Below are 25,646 nucleotides of genomic sequence, written 5' to 3' on the forward strand. Positions count from 1 at the left end.
ACCTATTTTCTCTCCAAATTTAAAACGTACTGGAGGTATTTAGGTTCTCTGAGTCTAATCCCAAGTATCTACAGCCTTCCTTCAACTGGAAGTGCTGGTGTCAAGATTGTGAGCTGTAATGCAGCTACAATGCATTCAATTTCCAGGTGTCTTATTGACAGCTCCTAATAAAGATGGGCTTTCTAGATGACCATCCCACAAAGTGGTCAAAGTTCCACAGTGCTGCAACACAACACTATGTATCAAAACAGCAAATGCCTCAATATTTATTCGGCTTGTCTGGTTAATTCCCCGTGCTAAATGATACAGCTAATTCTTTAGAGATTGAGTCTGCTGCATCTGCAGAAGAGTGAATAACCTCACTGCATCATTACAAACTCTCTGTCATGTTCTACATCTGCCTACATCCTCTGAATGAACTTTACAAATCAACTCTCCTCGGCTGCTACTGCAATAATGTGAACAGATACCTCAGAACACTCAACCGTGAGTTTCACAACTGGATTATTAAGTCCACTGAAGTGGAAACAGTGGAAGCAATAAAGAAATACCTTGGGCAAGTTTGTTTTTTTGAGTTGTTAAAACATTGAAGAGTTTTATTTTCAAAAATGGGATTCAGCTTTGCTTTGATTTCCAGCCGGATCAGAGTCACTGAGGCGGACACTCACCTTTACCTGCCCACACATGAAAGTCTTTTGGATTTCCTGATGTATTCACCTCTCCAGCCTCAGCAACTATCAGGTGAGGCTTTCAACATGATATTCCAAATAAGCAAGAGACTGTTTACATACAAAAAAGCAGGGCTCCTACACACGGTATTGAGAGGCTTAGATCGCAGCTTCCATGGGAGCACTGAAGCCTAACTCAAGAAATAAATCATTTCAGTCTCTCCTGTCATTCCAACAGACCTTATCTGCTAGATATGTATGTGATGGTTGGCCAATTATTGTTACAACTAAGTCAATGGCATTTGATTTCACCTGAGGCCTAGCCTGAAAGGTTACAATAGTCATGGAGTCATACAGCATAGAAATAGGCCCTTTGGTCCAACCAGTCCATGAAGACCATGTTCCCAAACTAAACCAGTCACACCTGCCTGCTTCTGGCCCATATCCCTCCAAACCTTTCCTATTTATGTACTTATCCAAATGTCTTTTAAATATTGTAACTGTACCCACATCCATCACTTTCTCAGGAGGTTCATTCCATACGCAAACCACCCTCTGTGTAAAAGATTTTGACTCTCGTCTTTTTTAAAACTCTCTCCTCTCACCTTAAAGATGTGAACCCTAATCTTGAAATCCCCTATCTTAGGGAAAAGACAACTACCATTAACTCTCTCTATACCTTTCATTGTTTTATAACCTCGATAAGGCCACCTCTCAACCTCTACACTCCAGTGAAAAAAATCCCAGCCTATCCAACCTTTCTTTATAACTCAAACTCTCCAAGCTTGGTGAACCTCTAGCTGGGCATTGCTGATACACTTGGTGTTGTATCTATTTAACGCCCAGCACAAATATTTCCTCCCACTGTAATGAATGAGAGACAGTCTTAGGGAGACAAAGGCTTCAACTGAACCACTGAACAGCAAGGGGTTCTGTTCAAGATTCTCTTCATGGTTTTATTGAGAAATGAATTGTACAAGTTTTTACAATAGCGGAAAACATCAACCTGTCTTACAGGGATTCTGGAACCAAGATCAGCTGTTCAATGCATGTTTTACTATTGCTCAGCTTTGCTGATGTGTGAGATGCAGCTAGTGGGTAGTACAGTTGCATCCAATTCAGAAGGTTGGTTACTTAAAGCCCTAACTCAATGGCTGGAGCACTCCAGTGCATTACTGAGGGAGTGCCACACTATAAGAGATTACATCTTTCAGATGGTCCAATAAACCAAGAGGCTGGCTGGCTGGCTTCTCAGGTGGACATGAAAGATCTCAAGGTCACTCAATTCTGGCAAAACACAGGACTGATTTCAAGTCCTGTCCAATATTGCTCCCTCAACCAGCATTACTATAATGAAAATAAACATGTGGCCTTTATAATGTTTACACAGCAATTTGGCTGCCACACACTTCTGCATTACAACACTGACTCCACTTTAAAATAAAAGGTACTTGACGGGCAGTAAAGCATGTTGGGACATCCTGAAGTTATGAAAGGTACTATGTGAATGTTCATCTTTCCCGTCCAATGGACAGTGTCAATTAGTTCCTAATCCTATGCTCATGCAATGTTTCCTAAAGCCTTGTGATGTATTAACAGCGGCCAAAGCTTTAGCAAGGATCTGACAGCACAGTGTATGCTCTTATGGCATCCAACACTTCTGTGTCCAAACATTAAAAAAGCGCAACAAAATATACATTGTCTTGACATACTGGTCATCATTTTGTGACTGTGAATAGCAAAACAAAAGTAGATGCTAACATCAGTTTGTTCAATAGCAAATATTCAATGGCATCCCAGTCCAAGACCCTAACACCTTTGAAGACCATGAATTTGTCCATAAGGCTATGCTCTAACTTCTGTGGTTTTGATCACTTTTCATAAATAAATCTATGTTTATTTAATACAAGGCATCCTGGTTTTGTATTTTAGAACATTACAAAGTCCCCAAAAAGAAAACTATCAGCTTAGTTCAACAGTCAGATCTTCGTGTTGCTCTCCTGATTTCAATTGCTTTCTAAGCCATGTTCCTCTATCGGTTTTCTCTATCATTCAGTCTCACATTCTTTAAAAGTCAACGATCATGATAATTTGTTAGCAGTTCAGAACGATTCCATTTTTTGCACGGTGTTCTAAACAATTGGCTGATTCACTCGGTCGCTGATTTTGAGCTCCACATTTTCAGACCCTGGCCTTAGAGTCCTGATGGCACTTCCCCCCCCAATCCTCAGATGCCGTTTTGATGCAATTACACTTTCTGGACCGCCGCTCTGTTCCACTCACTTGGCCAGATTTTTGATGTGAAAAGACTTGCCTCAGCTTTCTCGAAGCCTGGTATTGCCTGGAGGACTAACAGCAATGACCGCAGTTCCATTCTGCAGGTATCTACCTCAATAGGGGAATCAAATATTTTGTAATGTCTCCCGGAGAGATATCTGGTCCTGATTTTGCTCTCAAGCATGCTCCTTCTTGGGCTGGCTACTATTTTCCTACAGTGCAATGATTGGGGTTGAAGTTACAATATGCAATCATGTCTCTCAGTGGCCTTGAGTGCCTCATGCATGCTCGCAGCTGAAAGCCTCCTGTTGATGTTTCTGTACTTGCAACGCAGCAGGCTCCAGAAAGTAGTCCTCAGGTCTCGGTTGAAAAAGGCGTAGATGAGTGGGTTGATGAGGGAGTTGGTGTATCCCAACCACAGCAACGTTCTCTCCAACCTCAGCGGCATGCAACTGCATTCGATCCCGCAAATGAAGGGCCGGGCGGCAGAGAGCAGGAAAAAAGGCAGCCAGCAGAAGGTGAAGGCTCCAACAATGATCCCCAGGGTCCGGGCAGCCTTCTGCTCCCTCTTGAAGATAGAAATGTTCTTGCGATCGTGCCTGAGGAGCTTAGATAAGGTGGCACACTCCTCTGCGGCCTTGAACCTCTTGGTGGCATGGTGGGCTCGAATGTCCTCCTCCATGTTGTAGACTCCATCCTGCTCATATTGACGGGGGATACTCATGAACTTGTGCTTTTCCGCACTTACCTTAGCAGCTTTGTATATCCGGTAATACATAATCAGCATGACCGTCATGGGAATATAAAAAGCTACTCCCGTGGAGTAGACAGTGTAGCCAAAGTCTTGGCTGATGAGACACATCCGGTCCACCGTGACATTTTTAGCCCAACCAAACAATGGCGGGAGGGTTATGGATGCTGAAAGGAGCCAAACGGTGATCACCATCTTGGCCATTGATCTTCCATTCTGTCTCACTGGGTATGTCAAAGGGCGTGTTATTCCCAGGTATCTGAAACATACAATTAGCGAAAATGATTTATCAATTCTAACTGCTCTTTAATGTAAAACAGAAGCTGCTGCTTATTTCACATTGTCACTCTTTAAATCACGAACCGATCACTTTTTTTATCGATACCATTCTCTTACATATCTTGTCATTAAACAATGGAATTTGATTAATGCAACAAGCTTTGAGCCTCAGAGTTCATTGAAGGATGGCATGGTGGCTCAGTGGTTAGCACTGCTGCCTGCCTTACAGTGCCAGGCACCTGGGTTCGCTTCCATTCTCATGCAACTGTGTGTGTGGAGTTTGTACATTCTCCCTGTGTCTGTGCGGGCTTCCTCTGGGTGCTCCAGTTACCTCCCACAATCAAAATATGTGCAGATTATGTGAATATGTAGGTTAGGTGCCTAAGTCAGTGGTTAAATAATGTGGCTGGGTAGATTACTCTTCGGAGGGTCAATATGGACCTGTTGGGTCGAAGGGCCTGTTTCCACACTGTAGGGATTCTACGATTCTAACTGCTTGCTTCCATGTTGTTCACAGAAGTTCTGAACTAGATTACTGCTTTCATCTTGCACTCATCAGGACATCTTGCAAGATCTTGCTATCCATGAAAACTGATTGATAGCTAACAGACAGCCTTTGTTAAACTTTCATCCAGACAGGTTGACTCTGATTGGACAGGGCATTCCCTTAGAAATGAACCAGCAAAATAGATGGTATCTATTTTGTTGAAAAAGACATTGATTTGCAGAATATGGAAAGTGGGGTGCTACAAGAGTCAATGCTGTTCCCTAAATGTTTTACAATTTATATCAATGACTCAAATAAAGAGATCAAAGGAATGATAGTTAAATTCACAGACGTCACCAAGAAAGACAGGAAAGCATGTACAAAAAGGCATAAGGAGGCTGCAAGCGCACACACACACGCACAGACACGCACACATAAACACGCATGCACATACACACGCACAGACACACACACACACACACACACACACACGCACACATAAACACGCATGCACACACGGAAAGACACACACACACACACACACACACAAACATGCATGCACACACACACACAAACATGCATACACACACACATGCACAAACACACACACACAAACACATGCACATACACACGCACAGACACACACACACACAGGCGCGCGCACACACACACACATGCACACACAAACACGCATGCACACACACACGCACAGACACACACACATAAACACGCATGCACACACACACAGAGGCGCACACACTCACACACAGGCACAAACACACACGCATACGCATTTAGGTTGAGTGAGTGGGTTAAAATCAATCACATCGAGTATCATTTTTGGAAAATATGAGTTTTATTTTATATTAGCCAGAAGAACGAACGAATAGCGTATTGTTTAAATGAAGAATAGCTGCAGAATGCAGATACACAAAGGGGCAGAGGTGTTCTGATGTATGAGCCACAAGACTTTGCTATGTGCAGCATATAATCAAGAAGCTGGTGGCACGCTATCCTTTATTACAAGAATTGAACATACAAACAGGATGTTCTGCTTCAATAACATATGACACTGGTGAGACCACATCTTGAATAGTCTGGTCACCTTAGACTAGATTGCCTACAGTGTGGAAACAGGCCGTTCGGCCCAACAAGTCCACACAGACCCATTTCCCTCTGAATAATGCACCTAATATGATGGGCAATTTGTATGGCCAAGTCACCTGACCTGCACATTTTAGGATTGTGGGAGTATTCCAGAGCTAGATTAAAGTGGTGCTGAAAAAGCACAGCAGTTCAGGCAGCATCCGAGGAGCAGGAAAATCGACGTTTCGGGCAAAAGCCCTTCAAAGCACCTGGAGGAAACCCACAGTCACCCGAGGCTGGAATCAAACCTGGGTTGCTGGCACTGTGAGGCAGCAATGCTAATCACTGAGCCACCGTGATCACCTTTCAGAAAGGAGAGGTATATGAGAATACAAAAATGAGAAGCAGGAGTAAGCCAGTCAGCCCCTCAAATCTGCTCCATCATTCAATACAATCATGACTGACTGCATCTCAGCCCCAATTCCACTTTCCTGCCTGCTCTCCATAACTCTTTAATCCATTAATAAGTCTATCTCTTTCTTAAACTCACTCACACCTGAGTCCACCACACCCTGGGGTAATGAATTTCACAGATTCTCAACCCTTTGAAGGAAGTCATAGAGTCGTAGACATGTACGGCATGGAAACAGATCCTTCGGTCCAACTTGTCCATGCCAACCAGATATCCTAAATTAATCTAGTCGCATTTGCCAGCATTTGGCCCATTTTCCTCTAAACCCTTCCTACTCACATATCCATCCAAATGCCTTTTAAATGTTGTAATTGTACCAGCCTCTACCACTTCCTCTGGCAGCTCATTCCATATACGCACCACCCTCTGCGTAAAAAGGTTGTCCTTAGGTCCCTTTTATATCTTTCCACTCTCATCCTAAACCTATGCCCTCTAATTCTGGACACCCCATGCCAGGGAAAAGACATTTTCTATTTATCCTATTCATGCCCCTCATGATTTTATAAGGTCACTCCTCAGCCTCTAACACCTCAGCCTATTCAGCCTCAAATTGTCCAATCCTGGCAACTTCCTTGTAAATCTTTTCCTAACCCTTTCAAGTTTCACAACATCCTTCCAATAGGAAGGAGACCAGAATTGCATGTAATATTCCAAAAGCAGCCTAACCAGTGTCCTGAACAGCTTCAATTTGACCTCCCAACTCCTGTACTCAGTGCCCTGACCAATAAAGGAAAGCATACCAAACACCTTCTTCATTATCCTATCTACCTGCAACTCCACTTTCAAGGAACTATGAACCAGCACTCCAAGGTCTCTTTGTTCAGCAACATTCCCTAGGACCTTACCATGAAATGTATAAATCCTGCTCTGACTTGTTTTTCCAAAATGCAGCACCTCGCATTTATCTAAATTAAACTCCATCTGCCACTCCTTAGCCCAGTGGTGCACCTGATCAAGATCCCATTGTATTCCGAGGTAACCTTCTTCACTGTCCACTAGACCTCCAATTTTGGTGTAATCAGTAAACTTACTAACTATACCTCCTATGTTCACATCCAAATCATTAACATAAATGACGAAAAGTAATGGATCCAGTACTGATTCATCCTTCTCATCTCCAGATTGCTCCACAAGATATTATAAGGGAATTGTTTGGTCACCCAGACCAACATCTACGATGAAGTAAACTAGTTGACTGATCATTGGATGTCATGTAGGACTCTTCCATCATTGTGGCAGAAGCAAATCCTGACTGGTGTGTTTTTAAATATGGAGCTCCAGGAAGGATAAGAGAGTTTTATTAGAGTTTATTATTGGATTATTAGAGTTTCCTGAAGAAAGGGTTATGCCCGAAACGTTAATTCTCCTGCTCCTTGGATGCTGCCTGGCCTGCTATGTTTTTCTAGCACCACATTTTTCAACTCCGGTCTCCAGCATCTGCAGTCCTCACTTTCTCCTAGGATTAGAGAGTTGCCAACACATGCAAGGAGCATGGGTAAGAAAGGCAGCTCTGTATTCTCTCAAATAGCCACCATTTTGATTTTATTGTTACGACACGGGGTAAACCCCTCTGCTGATTTAAACCAGCAATACCGAAAAAATTCAATTCATGCTGTAATCTGTTAAATTTTTAGAGGGAAGAACTATCCCAGAGGTCACTATCTAAAGCAAAAATTAATACTTCTATTCTTTAAGTCCAACAAAGAATATTAAAAGTAACAAAAATTTAGAACTCTTTTCTCTTAAACCTATCTTTTACCTCCCACTCAAATATACTGGCCCAATAAAAATCCCGATTAAGATTTTTTTAAAAATCACATTTCAAAAACCAGTCCACTTTGTTAATTCTCTTTTGTAAATTTTCTTTAGGTCAGTTTCAATGTTCTGCTGAAAAGACTTATGGATTTATACCTCTCAGAGCACTGTTCAGCTGGCAGTCTGTACTTGTTGGTGGCTTGGCAGTTCTCCCATTAAATGTTCAAAATGTCCAGTTTTATACCTCAAAACATCGGAGCACTTCATTAGTTGTAATATTATCAAAGTACTAAATTCAAATTTGATTGGAGTTTGGTATCTTGGGGTATAATTTAAACTGATTGGCCAAATTTGAATTTGTTTTGGTTTCATGGCAACCCAGATGCTGCTATTTGTTTTGACCAATTGTTACATTGGTACTGTGTGCTTTGTCAGTCCTTGCTAGCTTTTCAACTCTCTTAAAAGTGCAGTACACCTCTACACCTTCATAAAATTGTAGAACAACTTTGAAAACAGTAGTGGAATGAAAAAGCATGTTCACCTGCTTTGATAGGTGTAGAGTCAATACCCAAACTAAGCCCAAACTGGGCCTTCACTAAGATCCCAGTTTTGATTGCTGTTTTGTGTTAGGTCACACCATGTTCTACTCAACTCAAGAGAATCTAATCTAAACCCTTCCTATTCATGTGCCCATCCTGATGCCTTTTAAACGTTATAATTGTAACAGCCTTCACCACTTCCTCAGAACATTCCAGGTCTGAAGAAGGGCCACCTCAACTAAGCTGGTTAATCATTTATGAGTCAAAGATCACTCTGCAAACATTTGAGGGCTCTGCAGGTACAGTGATAGTATCTCTACCTGTCAACCAGGAGGACCAGGTTAAGTCCCACCTGCTCCTTTGAACAGATTAATTAGACAATATCCACAAATATTTTCAATTGAGTAATTATTGATGCGGCCTTGTAAATATAAAAAGTTCAATGTAGCCCATGGCATCAGGAAATCTATGGTATTGTCACTAACCTGAATTGAGTGTCACTATCTGGTCTGGATTTCATGAAAACTAGATTATGATTAACTTGCACTAGATTATTACCAAACAGAACTCGACTGTCACTAACTGAGAAAGAGTAGTCACTAACCTGGTCATGCTGTTATTATATTGGCCTGACTGTGACTAACCAGGACTGGATTCTCATTAACCTGGTCTATATCGAAGCTGCAAAAAGGAAATTGCTATAGAAACTCAGCAAGTCTGGCAGTATCTGTGGAGAGAGAAATAGAGGTAACATTTTGGGTCCAGTGACCCTTCTTCAGACCTGGAATGTTCTGAGGAAGTGGTGAAGGCTGTTACAATTATAACGTTTAAAAGGCATCAGGATGGGCACATGAATAGGAAGGGTTTAGATTAGATTCTCTACAGTATGGAAACAGGCTCTTCAGCCCAACAAGTCCACATGGACCCTCTGAAGAGCAATCCACCTCACCCCACCCCCATATTTACCCCTGACTAATGCAACTAACACTGTGGGCAATTTAGCATGACCGATTCACCTGACCTGCACATCTTTGGTCCATGGGAGGAAACCCACACAGACACGGGGAGAATGTGCAAACTCCACACTGATAGTCACCCAAGGTGGGGATTGAACCCAGATCCCTGGTGCTGTAAAGCAGGAGCATGGGCAAAGTGCTGGTAAGTGGAACTAGATTAATTTAGGATACCTAGTCAGCGTGGACGCGTTGAACCAAAGGGTCTGTTCCGTATTGTACATCCCTATGACACAATGATTGTAGTCAGGGTTTTCATTAACATGATCCAGATTGTCAATAATCCCATGGAGGCCAATATTTTTAAAAGTTTATCTGAATTCTCAGTGATTAATTGAAATGAATTTCCATGATGAAATTTCAACTTTTAAGCTAATTACTGTAACAAGCAAACTAAATACTACATGAACTGAAAATGATTTACTAGGTAGACTATAAACTGGGGAAAAGATATTTCTGGGTTAACATTTTTAAATAACTGAAAACCCCAAGCCACAGATGTATTCCAGTGCCTGCTATCAGTGGTTTTTACAGGAAATCCATCCAACATTACCCTTAGTGAAAAACTTTCATTTTATTTGTTAATGGGATGCAAATGTCACCAGCTAATGGCACTGATGAGGCAATCACAAGGTTGCACGGTAATTTCTTACACATAGAATCTTAATCTGTTCATTCATAGAATTCCTACATTGTGGAAACAGACCATTTGGCCCATCGAGTCCATTCTGCCCCTCTGAAGACAATCCCACCAAGACCCATGCTCCTCCCATATCCCTGTAATCCAGCATTTCCCATGGCTACTCAACCTAAACTACCCATCCTTGGACACAATGAGCAATACAGCATGGCCAATCCACCCTAACCTGCACATCTTTGGACTATGGGAGGAAACCAGATATCTGGAGGAAACCCACACAGACACGGGGAGAATCTGCAAAATCTGCATCGTCACCCAAGGGTGGAATTGAAACCTAGTGGTGTGACAAAGCAGTGCTGACCATTGAGTCAAAATTCCTGATGAAGGGCTTATGCCCGAAACGTCGAATTTCCTATTCCTTGGATGCTGCCTAACCTGCTGTGCTTTAACCAGCAACACATTTTCAGCTCTGATCTCCAGCATCTGCAGACCTCATTTTTTACCTGACCATTGAGTCACCATGCTGCCCAAGGTCAATTGATCAAGGATCTGGACCTGTAGCTATGTGGTGCTGCCTTCTTACATCTTTAATACTTCAGAACAATTTTTATTTAGGTCCATTCTAATGAAGCAGACCACAGGTCTGGTAGGCCATGAAAAGTGCAGGCAAATCTATTACTAGCATCTATTTTATTTCTTTAAGATTTCTAGGGCAGATATCATCTGCCAGCTCAAACATTTCTCATTTTATGTGAGACACTATTCTAATCTAACGATAACAATTTTAATGGCAACCTCATCTCTTCATGCTGCCATTGACAATCAGTTTCAAGATGGATGCAATACACTTGCTTAGTATTTGAGACTTGATATTCATTTCATCTGTCCTCAAACACTTTGCAAAGATTCAATGTGGGCTTTGATAGTCCTATCTCTTAATATAGCAGATAAAAGCTTTTCATATTACTCCCAGGCACACCATCCTTTTTTCCATTAACCTTTTAGCTGATCTAATAGCAGCCTTGGTTTTCTTTGACTGATTTGCATTTCTTTTTTTATTTTCCTCACTGCCATTTGCTTTCATTCCATGAAAACATTTTTCTTTTCATCCTTATTCGTCATAATACATGACCTCTCAGTCACCTTGGCTTATTTTCGGCATGATTCCTTCAGTTGTCATTTGTATCATACACTTCAGTATGAGAAATCAAAACTCAGTTATTCTAATGTGGGATCCTGTGAATGTAACTATGAAACTTTAACTATCAAATATCAGCGTTCACATTGTCCGCCAACTAGCCTTTCAAAAGCATATCTTATTAAACTGGCGAGGTTTCAAAAACTATTTACCAGGACGCTACCGGGAATGGAAGATTTGAGATCTAATTACAGGCTGGAGAGGCTGGGACTTTTTTTCATTGGAGAGTAGGAGGCTGAAGGGTGACTTTATAAAGGTTTATGAAATCATGAGAAGTATAGATAACATGAGAAAACCTGAGGGTAGTGGATTTCAAGTCTAGGGGGCATATTTTTGAGGTGAAAGGAGAAAGATTTTAAAAAAGACATGAGGGGCAAATATTTTATACAGAGGGTGGTTCTTGCGTGGAACAAACTCCCAGAGGTACGGTGGCACAGTGGTTAGCACTGCTGCCTCACAGCACCTGAGACCCGGGTTCAATTCCCAACTCAGGCGACTGACTGTGTGGAGTTTGCATGTTCTCCCCGTGTCTGCGTGGGTTTCCTCTGGGTGCTCTGGCTTCCTCCCACAGTCCAAAGATGTGCGGGTCAGGTGAATTGGCCATGCTAAATTGCCCGTAGTGTTAGGTAAGGGGTAAATGTAGGGGTATGGGTGGGTTGCGCTTCGGCGGGTCGGTGTGGACTTGTTGGGCCGAAGGGCCTGTTTCTACACTGTAAGTAATCTAATCTAATCTAAAAGGTAGTGGTGGATGCGGGTATAGTTAAAGCATTGAAAAGATATTTGAAAAAATACATGAATAAGAAACGCTTGGAGTGGTATGGGCCAGGCACAGGCAGGTGGGAGTAGTTTAATTTGGGATTATGGTCGTTATGGACTGGTTGGATTGACGGGTCTGTTTCCATGCTGTATGACTCTTTATCACAAGCTAACAAGCAGGATACACACAGGAATATCTCTTTTGCTACATTTTAGATTATGTTAAGAACTTCTAAATCATTTTAAACTTTGAGAGCTGTTCCCTCAGTATAGGGTTGAATTCACCTTCAAATATAATCAGAGCCACAGCTTTTTTAATAAAAAATTGTTCATGGGATGTGGCATTGTTCGTTTCATAGAATCAGAGATCCCTACAGAGGGGAAGCAGGCCATTCAGCCCATCGAGTCCACACCGTCCCTCCAAAAAGCATCCCACCCAGACCCATCCCCTACACTCTCCCTGTAACCTTGCACTCTCCCATGGCTAATCCACCTAATTTACACACATCTGCACACTGTGGGCAATTTAGCATGACCAATCCACCTAAGCTGCACATTTTTGAATATAAAAGGTCAATTATGTTGTAGAGTTGCATGAATAATGCAGATTACCTTCCCTAAGGGGCATTCATGAACCAGATAGGTTATTACATCCAGGGAAGTTATTTGGGTGGAACTGAGGAATAAGAAAGGGATGATCACCTTATTGGGATTGTATTATTTTTCCCCTAATAGTCAGGGGGAAATTGAGAAACAAATTGTAAGGAGATCTTAGCTATCTGAAAGAGTAATAGGGTAGTTAAGGTAGGGGATTTTAACTTTCCAAACATAGACTGGGACTGCCATAGTGTTAAGGGTTTAGATGGAGAGGAATTTCTTAAGTGTGTACAAGACAATTTTCTGATTCAATATGTGGATATACCTATTAGAGAAGGTGCAAAACTTGACCTACTCTTGGGAAATAAGGCAGGGCAGGTGACTGAGGTATCAGTGGGGGAGCACTTTAGGGACAGTGACTATAATTCTATTAGATTTAAAATAGTGTTAGAAAAGGATAGACCAGATCTAAAAGTTGAAGTTCTAAATTGGAGAAAGGTCAATTTTGATGGTATTAGGCAAGAACTTTCAAAAGCTGATTGGGGGCAGATGTTCGTAGGTAAAGGGACAGCTGGAAAATGGGAAACATTCAAAAATGAGATAATGAGAATCCAGAGAAAGTATATTCCTGTTAGGTGAGACAGCATCCAAGGAACAGGAAATTTGAAGTTTCGGGCCAGAGCCCTTCATCAGGACTCTGGCCCGAAACGTCGAATTTCCTGTTCCTTGGATGCTGCCTAACCTGCTGTGCTTTAACCAGCAACACATTTTCAGCTCTGATCTCCAGCATCTGCAGACCTCACTTTTTATTCCTGTTAGGTGAAAGGAAAGGCTAGTAAGTGTAGGGAATGCTGGATAACAAAAGAAATTGAGGATTTGGTTAAGAAAAAGACCCCACCACCAAGGATATATTTCCCTCCCCTCCCCTATCAGCGTTCCGCAAGGACCACTCCCTTCGTGACTCCCTTGTCAGATCCACACCCCCCACCAACCCAACCTCCACCCCCGGCACCTTCCCCTGCAACCGCAGGAAATGTAAAACTTGCACCCACACCTCCACACTCACTTCCCTCCAAGGCCCCAAGGGATCCTTCCATATCCGCCACAAGTTCACCTGTACCTCCACACACATCATCTATTGCATCCGCTGCACCCGATGTGGCCTCCTCTATATTGGTGAGACAGGCCGCTTACTTGCGGAACGCTTCAGAGAACACCTCTGGGCCGCCCGAACCAACCAACCCAATCACCCCATGGCTCAACACTTTAACTCTCCCTCCCACTCCACCGAGGACATGCAGGTCCTTGGACTCCTCCACCGGCAGAACACAACTACACGACGGCTGGAGGAGGAGCGCCTCATCTTCCGCCTGGGAACCCTCCAACCACAAGGTATGAATTCAGATTTCTCCAGCTTCCTCATTTCCCCTCCCCCCACCTTGTCTCAGTCGGTTCCCTCAACTCAGCACCGCCCTCCTAACCTGCAATCCTCTTCCTGACCTCTCCGCCCCCACCCCACTCCGGCCTATCACCCTCACCTTGACCTCCTTCCACCTATCCCACCTCCATCGCCCCTCCCCCTAGTCCCTCCTCCCTACCTTTTATCTCAGCCTGCTTGGCTCTCTCTCTCTTATTCCTGATGAAGGGCTTATGCTCAAAACGTCGAATTCTCTATTCCTGAGATGCTGCCTAACCTGCTGTGCTTTGACCAGCAACACATTTGCAGTTAAGAAAAAGAAAGAAGCATATGTAAGGTATAGACAGGATAGATCGAGTGAATGCTTAGAAGAGTATAAAGGCAGTAGGAGTATACTTAAGAGGGAAATCAGGAGGGCAAAAAGGGGACATGAGATAGCTTTGGCAAATAGAATTAAGGAGAATCCAAAGGGTTTTTCCAAATACATTAAGGACAAAAGGGTAACTAGGGACAGAATAGGGCCCCTCAAAGGTGGCCTTTGTGTGGAGCCGCAGAAAATGGAGGAGATATTAAATGAGTATTTTGCATCAGTATTTACTGTGGAAAAGGATATGGAAGATATAGACAGTAGGGAAATAGATGATGACACCTTGCAAAATGTCCATATTACAGAGGAGGAAGTGCTGGATGTCTTGAAACAGTTAAAGGTGGATAAATCCCCAGGACCTGATCAGGTGTACCCTAGAAATCTGTGGGAAGCTAGAGAAGTGATTGCTGGGCTCTTGCTGAGATATTGTAACATCGATAGTCATAGGTGAGGTGCCAGAAGACTGCAGGTTGGCTAACATGGTGCCATTGTTTAAAAAGGATGGTAAGGACAAGAGCTTAAAAATATGTTGCTGGAAAAGCGCAGCAGGTCAGGCAGCGTCAAAGGAGCAGGAGAATCGACGTTTCGGGCATAAGTCCTTCTTCAGAACAAGCCAAGGAACTATAGACCAGTGAGCCCGATCTCGGTGGTGAGCAAGTTGTTGGAGGGAATCCTGAGGGACAGGATTTATACGTATTTGGAAAGGCAAGGACTGATTCGGGATAGCCAACATGGCTTTGTGCGTGGGCAATCATGTCTCACAAACTTGATTGAGTTTTTTGAAGAAGTAACAAAGAGGATTGATGAGGGCAGAGCAGTAGATGTGATCTACATGGACTTCAGTAAGGCATTCGACAAGGTTCCCCATGTGACACTGGTTAGCAAGGTTAGATCACATGGGAAGACAGTTAGAACCAGCCATTTGGATAAAGGACTGGCTCAAAGGTAGAAGATAGTGGGTGGTGGTGGAGGGTTGTTTTTCAGACTGGAGGCTTGTGACCAGTGGAGTGCCACAAGGATCGGTGCTGGGTCCTCTAATTTTTGTCATTTACATAAATAATTTTGATGTGAGCATAAGAGATACAGTTAGTAAGTTTGCAGGTGACACCAAAATTGGAGGTGTAGCAGACAGCAAAGAGAGTTACCTCAGATTACAACAGGATCTTGATCAGATGAGCCAATGGGCTGAGAAGTGGCAGATGGAATTTAATTCAGATAAATGTGAGGTGCTACATTTTGGGAAAGCAAATCTTAGCAGAACTTATACACTTAATGATAAGGTCATAGGGCGTGTTGCTGAACAAAGAGACCATGGAGTGCAGGTTCATAGCTCCTTGAAAGTGGAGTTGCAGGTAGCTAGGATAGTGAAGAAGGCATTTGGTATACTTTCTTTGAGTTGGGAATTCATGATGCGGCTGTATGGGACATTGGTTAGGCCACTTTGGAATATTGCGTGCAATTCTGGTCTCCTTTCTATTGGAAAGATGTTGTGAAACTTGAAAGAGTACAGAAAAGATTTACAAGTATGTTGCCAGGGTTGGAGGATCTGAACTACAGGGAGAGGGTGAACAGGCTGGGGCTGTTTTTCCTGGAGTGTCGGAGGCTGAGGTATGACGTTATAGAGGTTACAAAATTATGAGGGGCATGGATAGGATAAATAGACAAAGTCTTTTCCCTGGGGTCGGGGAGTTCAGAACTAGAGGGAATAAGTTTAGGGTAGAGGGGAAAGATATAAAAGAGACCTCAGGGGCAACTTTTTCACACGTGTGTGGAATGAGCGGCCAGAGGAAGTGGTGGAGGCTGATACAATTGCAACATTTAAAAGGCGTTTGGATGGGTATAAGAATAGGGAGGGTTTGGAGGGATATGGGCCGTGTGCTGGCAGGTGGGACTAGATTATGTTGGGATATCTGGTCGGCATGGACGGGTTGGACTGAAGGGTCTGTTTCCATGCTGTACATCTCTCAGACTCTTTGACTCTACAACAATTTACAGTGGCTACATGGCCTCCATTCAGCTAACTATTTGTTCCGGATCTTTGAATTGACATTGAATACAAATATCACCATCTATCATGGTGGGAATTAAACCAATGTCCTTGGAACATTATCCCAGGGTCCAAAGCCTGCCTTGGAAAGGTGTGAATCCTTTATTTTCTTAAGCATAAAGTCACATCAACTGGGGTGCTTCTGCACCTCGTGTAATCATTGTATTCTGTATCAACAGCAATGTGTCAAAAAGTGTTATTCTCGGTCTAACGGTTTCAAAGGCCTTTTTCAATATGAATTGTCAACACTTTGATTAAAATTTAAAAAATGATGGGTTAGGTGGAATGGCCACACAAAATTGCTCCATCGTGTTGAGGGAGATGTAGCTTAGCTGGATTAGCTGTGGGAAATGCAGGGCAACAGGGATAAGCTAGGGGTGTGAGTCTGTGTGGAACGCTCTTCGGAGGGTCGCTGTGGACTTGATGGGCCAAATGGCCTGTTTCCACACTGTAGGGATTCTATTCTAGGGGATTCTGCTGGGATTGCATGTGGAGGAGGATGTGTCATTAGGACAGGCCAATGAGGTGAGAGGGGATTTTGAGGGGGGTTAGGAGGATATGCTGGGTCCTTTGTTGGAATTTGGGGAGGTTGGTGAGGGCAACAGGATGATTGACATGGGCCAATTGCCCCCTTCTGATATCTCCATCAGAGGAATCAGTTTTCTCAATTCTTAATGCATCCTAAGCATCTCAGATAGATCACCCCTAATCTATTATACTCGATTGAATACAATGACTTTCTACCATTTTCAGAATTTTCTCAGTCCCATTCATGGAATCATAGAACATCACAGCGGGAGAGCAATAATGCTTGTGCTGACAAAGTGTCAAATGGAACTGTCAGGAAGACCTGTCAAAAGCACTTCTTATGGAGGTGTCAAACTATCAATGCATTTAACAGTCTGAGCTCCATAATCACTGAAAAATGCCAAGAGCCTTAAAAAAAGTGATTGCTTCATATTTCATGGTCTAACACAAACCTGAGGGTTTCCACTACTGAATTATTGCTGCACAACCAAGTTCACAGCTATCTATCATTACAGTTGGATGCCTGCAATTTCTCAATTTGATTGACAGCTGTAATTGGACATAGGCTCTTTCATGTGGGACCATGGCTGCTCATTGTTACAGAGGCGAACAAAAGGGCAGGTTTTAGGGATGGAAACATTGGGTACAAAAGTCGATGAAAAATGGAAGACCTCCAAAAGAGAGATGGATGGGATTAGCAAGGTACATTGAGAAATAAATACAGGGTATCCAAAGCTAGACTACCTGGGATTGCCGATTATGATTATGGCCTGATTGACTAAGGACACCGATGAGAAAATGAGGAAGAAAAGGGAAAGGCATATGATGCACAACAAAATAATAATAGCAATACGAAACAGGAAGAGTGCCTCAACTGCTAGGGATGAGCATTCTCAGATTGTAGACAGGTTAAAAATGATATTCCTAAGGGATCAATGTTGGGACTTTTCCTCTTTCTGATTTATATAAACAATGTGAAGATGGATGCTGAGGGCAAAATCTCTAAATTTGCAATAATACTAAGTTAGGGGGAATAGTGACTTGTGAAGATGATGCTCAGAGAGACATTGGCAAGTTGGCAAAATGGGCAGACATATTAGCAGATGAATCTCAATACAGAGAAATGTGAGGCAATGCATTTTGGTAGAAATGACAGTGGAAGATAGTAGATGATGATATGTTCCTCCCAGACCGTCTCAACACCTTCTATGCTCACTTTGAGCAGAATTTCAGCGGAGAGGCAACACTTATTCCAATAAGTCCTAATGAACCTATTCCAACAGTTACTGCATCAGAGGTCAGATCAGTTTTCCTTCGTGTGAATCCAAGGAAAGCGATGGGACCAGACAGAGTACCAGGCCATACACTCAGAGCATGCGCAGATTAACTGGTAGAGGTCTTTTTGGACATCTTCAACCTCTCCCTGCAGCAGGCCACTGTGCCTGCCTGTTCCAAGAGGACCAACATCATCCCTGTGCCTCAGAAGGCTCATGCAGCATGTCTCAATTACTTCTGGCCAGTGGCCCTAACTTCGGTGGTCATGAAGTGCTTTGAAAGGCTGGTCATAGTATTAATCAACTTCAGCCTCCCCACTACTCTTGACCCACTCCAATTTGCCTATTGCACCACAGATCCACGTCAAATGCCATATCACTTGCCCTTCACTCTTCCCAAGAACATCTTGACACCAAGAACAGCTACGTAAGAATCCTACGCATTGACTACAGTTCAGCCTTCAACACTATTATCCCCTCGAGACTGATTACTAAACTTAATGATCTCACTAAATGCCACTCACTGCAACTGGATCCTCAGTGTTCTGACCCACAGGCCACAATCAGTGAAGATTAGGGACAATATTTCATCCTCACTAACACTCAACACTGGAGACCCCTATTGTACTCACAGTATACCCATGACTGCGTCGCCAAATACCAGACTAATGCCATTTACAAGTTCGCTGATGACACCACCATAGTCGGTCAAATCTCAGATTGTGACAAAATAGACTACAGATGGGAGGTGGAAGATCTGGAAATTTGGTGCACTAAAAACAGCCTAGCTCTCAATGCCAGCAAAACCAATGAACTCATTATTGACTTTCGGCGGGATGTTACTCATGCCCCCCTACACATTAACAGCACAGAGGTGGAACGAGTGGAGAGGGTCAAGCTCCTGGGATTGGTCATCCATAGCAAGCTTTCTTGGACTCTTCATGTGGACACACTGGCTACAAAGGCCCAAAAACGTCTCTTCTTCCTTAGTTAGCTGAGGAAATTTGGCATGATGGCAAATACCCTTTGCCAACTTTTATAGGTTCACCATCAAGAGCATTCTGTCTGGCTATATCACCAGTGGATATGGCAGCTGTACCATTCAAAACCAGAGACGGTTACAGAGAGTGGTGAACTTGGCCCGGACAATCATAAAATCCAAACTCCCATCTATAGAATCCAACTACGAGGAAAGGCCACCAACATTCTCAAAGATCCATCCCACCCTGGCAATGTTTTTCTACAACCTCTACCATCGGGGAGAAGGTACAGAAGCCTGAACATACGCACCAGCTGGTTTCAAAACAGTTTCTACCCTCCTGTTGTTGGAATACTGAATGGACTCACAAACTGTTAACATTCGCCTGTACCTGTGTTTTGGTTTTTGCGGCTGTTTACCCATTATTTACTTATCTATGCGACTTAACTCTGTGATCTGCCTGTATTGCTCGCAAGACAAAGCTTTTCACTGTGCCTTGGTACACGTGACAATAAATTCAATTCAATTCAATTCAGAAGAAACTTGTAGAGACAATACAGGCCTCAATGGTACAACTTTGACGGGAGAACGGTGCAGACGGCCCTTTTGCATAATTTTCTAAAGGGTTCATGTGCGTAATTCTCTGAAGGTGGCCAAGCACATTATTAAGAAGACTTAGAACATCTTGGGATTATAAATAGACGCATAGATTATAAAATTAAGAAAAAGTGCAAGAGGGCATGCCAAGAGCAATGGCAGGCATATCTAAAGAGAAGAAATGAGGTGCCAGCCTGGTGGCAGAACTACTCACATGCCAAACAGAATATGCAGCAACCGGGAGACAGATCTAAGCAATCCCACAACCAATGGATCAGCTCTAAACTCTGCCACATCCAATGTGAATAGTGGTGGGCAATTAAAACTCACATTAGGCCCACATTGGGGTTAGGCCATAGATCAGTCATGATCTCATTGAATAGTGGAACAAACTGAAGGGATGAGTGGCCTATTCCTATTCCTATGTTACAATGTAAAGGAGTGGTGTTGGACTGGGGTGGACAAAGTTAAACATCACACAATAACATGACCCCATTTCAGTTGCATGACCCTTTAATCTTTTGCTATACATTCTGTATCTTAAGATCCTGCTCCACAGCTACCTTATGAAGGAGCTCCCAAATAAACCTGTTGGACTATAACCTGGTATTGTGTGATTTTTCAACTTTGTTCCTATGTTGCTACTTGAGATGGAAACTCCACAAATATCTCCATCCTTGATGATGGAAGAGCCCAACATATCAGTGCAAAAGATAAGACTGAAGCATTTGCAATAATCTTCAGCCACAAGTGTCAAGTAGATGATCCATATTGGCCTCCTCTAAGTGGTCCCCAGCATCACAGATACCAGTCTTCAGCCAATTCGGTTCACTCCACGCGATATCAAGAAACAGTTGGAAGAACTGGATGCTGCAAAGGTTATGGGTCCTGACAACATTCCAGCAATAGTACTGAAGACTAGCTTGCCAAAATGTACACTCCCTAGACAAGCTCTTCCAGTGCAACTACAAGGATCATCCAATTACAGAAGAATAATTGTGATGCAGTGGTTGTGTCCCTGCCTCCTAGCTAGGCGGCCTAGGTTCAAGTCCCATCTGTTACAAAGGTTGATAATGACAGCTCTGAGCAGATATTGGGAACATGCCGATAAGAAATAATTGGGTGCCACGGGTGATTAGTGGGGAGGGATGGTTTGTCCTTTTGCAGCAACTATTTGCTTTCCGATGGCTTCATGGAGGAAGAAGCATTAAAAGTCAAATTCGATAACTGTCTGGCTGGATTACAGAGTCGGAGTGAGAAATATTGATGAGAACAGCCCAAAGTTAAATGTGACCTCACATTGCTTGCTATGGTTAACTTCTTTGTAATCACCATTGCAGAGTCAGATTGTGTTCAATTGATTGCAATGGCATTTGCAAAAACATTAACCATGGAACGCACTACAAGGTCACTTTTCATATTGGGCTGTTCTTTTTCAGGATGACCAACTCTCGGAAGCTATTGGACAGCAGGTAGTTACTGCCAAGGACGACCCCTCCCAACTAGTTATCTGGGAAATTACATCTCCTGATGACATGAAGATTGGTGGAGTAGCAGAAAGCATAAGGGACTGTCAGAGAATACAGGAGGATATACATAGACTGGAGAGTTGAGCAGAAAAGTGGCAGATGGTTTTCAATGCAGACAAATGTGAGGTGATGCATTTAGGCAAGACTAATTCTAGAGCAAATTATACAATGAACGGAAGAGCCTTGGGAAAAGTTGATGGGCAGAGAGATCTGGGAGCGCAGGTCCATTGTACCCTGAAGGTTGCTGTACAGGTGGATAGAGTGGTCAAGAAGGCATATAGTACGCTTGCCTTCATTGGACTGGGTATTGAGTATAAGAGCTGGCAAGTCAAGTTAACATTGTACAAGACATTGGGCGGGCCGCATTTAGAATACCGTGTATAGTTCTGGTTGCCACATTACCAAAAGGACGTAGATGCTTTGGAGAGGGTGCAGAGTAGGTTTACGAGGATGTTGCCTGGTATGGAAGGTGCTAGCTATGAAGAGAGATTGAGTAGGTTAGGTTTATTTTCATTAGAGAAAAGGAGATTGAGGGGGGACCTGATTGAGGTTTACAAAATCATTAAGGTTATAGACAGGGTGGATAGAGACAAACTTTTCCCCAGGGTGAAGGATTTAATAATGAGAGGTCACTCTTTCAAGATGAGAGGTGAAAAGTTTAAGGGGGATACACGCGGCAAGATACACAGAGGGCGGTGGGTGACTGGAACGCATTGCCAGCAGATGTGGTAGAGGCAGGCACAGTAGATTCATTTTCGAGGCGTCTGGACAAATGCATGGGTAGGTGGGGAGTAGAGGGATACAGATGCTTAGAAATTGGGTGACAGGTTTAGAGTGTTAATTTGGATCGGCTCAGGCTTGGAGGGCTGAAGGGCCTGTAAATTTTCCTTGTTCTTTGTTCTATAACTTGCTGTCTTACATCAGGATATCACTGAGATCTCATAATGTCAATGAATTAGATCGCTGTCAATTAAGCCTTGTGGCTAAAATGTCTACTGGGTCACTAATTGGGTCAAAAGACAGGGCAAAATTTGTACAGACACCCATCTGTCTGCTCAGATGGATAGTATTTTGAATGAGAGTTCTGCTTGGTCGACTGGTCAAAATTTCTCCCTCAAGCGACGTCAAAGGAAACAGAAGATCTAGTCACTATCAGATTGCTGTTGGTAGGAGTACGCGGTGCACAAATTTGCTGCCGTATTTACTGAAGTATAAAGTGCTACACTTCAAACGTATTTCCATGAAATTCCTTGAGACATACGGTGGTCAAGAATAGCATTATATAAATACAAATCTGTCTCTTTTTTTTCTATCTGCACAGATACTACTCAATCTAGCAAGAGTTTGCAGATTTTCTTTAATACCAGCATCATCTTCAAAGTTGTGCCTTATGAATCTTTACTTCCACATGTAAAAGAACAGAAAATGAGTTTGCTGGCATCTCAGACAGGGCTTTTGATTTTGCTGCTCCTCGGATGCTGCCTGAACTGCTGTGTCTTCCAGCACCACTAATCCAAAATCTGGTTTCCGGCATCTGCAGTCATTGTTTTTACCCTTTCAGTCCTGTACTGGACTGTCGCTCTTGCGTTTCCTGTGCTCAGGTACTGGAGTAGGATTTGAGCCCACAACCTTCTGACGCAAAAGCAAGAGGGCTACCAGCTGAGCCGCAGCTGACACCAAATGGACAGTGGAGCTCCGAGTGAGAGTCAGTGCCTTCTCAGGGGAACAGGTTGAGAAGAGAGAAAGCAGACAAGCATTTATCAAAAAACACTTAGGCAAGTGTAATCAGTGGAGTACCCAAAAAAAGAGTCCAAGTTCAACATGTCCACCAGTGACTACATAGTAAGTTGTTTCAATGTATTTTATTACTTGGGAGTATGCATTTTAAGCACTAATGTGCTGTCGATGTGACTGAACCCAACTGTGTTGTCTATTCCAATAATCATCTCAGTCGCAATCTAAAACTGCAGGAGTTCCTCACTTTATGTCCTAGGCTCCATTATCTGCAGCTGCTTGGCCTCCTCCATCGCCAAATCCAAGCCACCTGGAGGATGAGCGCCTCATCTTCCACTTTGGGATCCTCCAACCACACGACATCAATGTCAATTTCACCAGCTTCCTCATCTCCCCTCCCCCAGCTTATCCCAGATCCAACCCTCCAACTCGGCACCGCCCTCTTGAACTGTCTGACCTGTCCATCTTCCTTCCCACCTATCCACTCCACCCTCCTCTCTGACCTATCACCTTCTCCCTCACCTCCATATACCTATCGCATTCCCAGCTACCTTTTACCCAGCCATAACCCCCCCCCCCAAAGTTAGACCATTGCATTAGGGACAAGGTACTGGCATGGATAGAAGATTGGTTAACTGACAGAGAGTAAAGATAAAGAGGTATTTTTCAGGATAGCAGCCTGTGACTAGTGGAGTTCCGCTGGAGCCCGTGTCAGAACCACAATTATTCACATTTTACATTATCGTTCTGGATGAAGGAATTGAAGGCATTGTTGCTAAGTTTGCAGATGACAGAGAGATAGGTGGAGGAACAGATACTGTTGAGAAAGTGGGGAGGCTGTACAGGGACTTGGACAGGCTGGGAGAGTGGGCAAAGGAGTAGTAGATGGAATACAATGTGGGGAAGTGTGAGGTCATGCACTTTGGTAGGACGAATAGAGGCATAGACTAGTTTCCAAATGGGGAAAGGCTTCAGAAATCCGAAGCATAAAGGGACTTGGGAATCCTCATTCAGGATTGTCTTAAGGTTAATATTCAGGTTCAGATGGCAGCTAGGAAAGCAAATGAAATGTTTGCATTCATTTCAAAAGGGCCAGACTACAAAAGCAGAGATGTACTACTGAGGCTGTGTGAGGCTCTCGTCACACCACATTTTGAATATTGTAAGCAGTTTTGGGCCCAGTACCGAACGAAGGATGTGTTGCATTGGAGGAGTTCCAAAGCAGGTTTACAAGAATGAAGGACTTGTCCTGTGATGAGCAGCTGAGGACTCTGGGTCTGTATTTGATGGGGTTTACAAGGATGAGAGGGGATCTGACTGAAACTTATAGAATACTGAGAAGCCTGGATAGAGTGGACATGCAAAAGATGTTTCCATAAATAGCAGAGAGTAGGACCTTTGGGAAAGACCTCAGAGTGAAGGGATAAGACCATAAGACATAGAAGCAGAAATAAGGCCATTCAGCCCATCAAGTTTGCTCTACCATTCAAGTATGGCTGATGAGTCTCTCTTTCCAATTCTGACGCTTACTCCCCTTAACCCTTGATCCTGTTGACAATCAAGAACCTATCTATTCCAGTCTTAAATAAACTCAATGACCTGGCCTCCACTGCCTTCTGTGGCAATGAATTCCATAGATTCACCACTCTCTGGCTGAAGAAGTTTCTCCTTATTTCCATTCTAAAAGATCTTCTCTTTACTTTAAGGCTGTGCCCTCAGGTCCTAGTCTCTCCTACAAATGGAAACATCTTCCCAATATCCACTCTGTCCAAGCCATTCAGTATGCTGCATGTGTCAATTAGATTCCTCTCTCATCCTTCTCAACTCCATACAGTATAGATCTAGGGTCCTCCAATGTTCCTCATGTGTTAAGCTTTTCATTCCTGGGACCATTCTCATGAACCTCCTCTGAATACGCTCCAGGGCCAGTACATCCCTCCTGAGATATGGGGTCTTTACATATGGACATGGGTGACCCTTCACAATGGAGATGAGGAGGAAGTTCTTCAGCCAGAGGATGGTGAAGCTGTGGAATTCATTGTCACAGAAGGCAGTAGAAGACAAGTCATTGAGAATTGGTGGTTCCGCTGTCTTTTTGGGGGATTGGCCGGCAAAATATAGCAGATCTTACAAAGAAAGTATTCTGTTTCACCACACAGCTTTTCACAAATTCAAGGCCTTTTTTCCAAATAAGGTGCAATGTTTATATTAGTTCCATATTTTGAGTTTTGGGTTAAAATCCCTGAAGTCCACCGACTCAATTTTTATTTCCATTTGTTCACAGGCCATTGACAAGGTCAACATTGATCACCCATCGCTCACTGTCCAGCGGACATTGCTGTGGATCTGGAGTCACATGGAGACCAGACCAAGTAAGGATGGCTGATTTCCTTCCCTAAAAGGGATTAGCGAACAAGATATTAGGCCAAGTCTTTAATGAATTCAAATTCAACTAATGAATTCTGCAAAAAAGCCCCAGAGCTTCCAGCTGCCGGCCACTTTAACACATGAACCTGTTCCCTGACCAATACCTCTGTCTCAGGTATGCTGCAGTGCTCCAGCGAAGCTCAGAGCAAGCACCTCATTTTCCACTTGCGAACCCTGTAGCGTCCAGGACTCAATACTGGGTTCAATAATTTTAGGGCCTGAGGTACCT

The 25,646-nt window shown here is 43.3% G+C and overlaps 1 protein-coding gene across 1 annotated transcript in view; it reads right to left on the reverse strand.

The window, feature by feature from the left end:
- Positions 1 to 3,183: 3,183 nt before the first annotated feature.
- Positions 3,184 to 25,646, reverse strand: part of LOC132820879 (5-hydroxytryptamine receptor 7-like) — a 41,421-nt gene continuing 18,958 nt past the window's right edge. The window contains exon 2 of the mRNA XM_060833241.1: positions 3,184 to 3,955. Coding sequence (XP_060689224.1) covers positions 3,184 to 3,955 — 772 coding nt within the window. The remainder of the gene's footprint in view (positions 3,956 to 25,646) is intronic.

The sequence above is a fragment of the Hemiscyllium ocellatum genome, chromosome 1, assembly GCF_020745735.1.
Source record: "Hemiscyllium ocellatum isolate sHemOce1 chromosome 1, sHemOce1.pat.X.cur, whole genome shotgun sequence".
NCBI classification, from domain to species: domain Eukaryota; kingdom Metazoa; phylum Chordata; class Chondrichthyes; order Orectolobiformes; family Hemiscylliidae; genus Hemiscyllium; species Hemiscyllium ocellatum.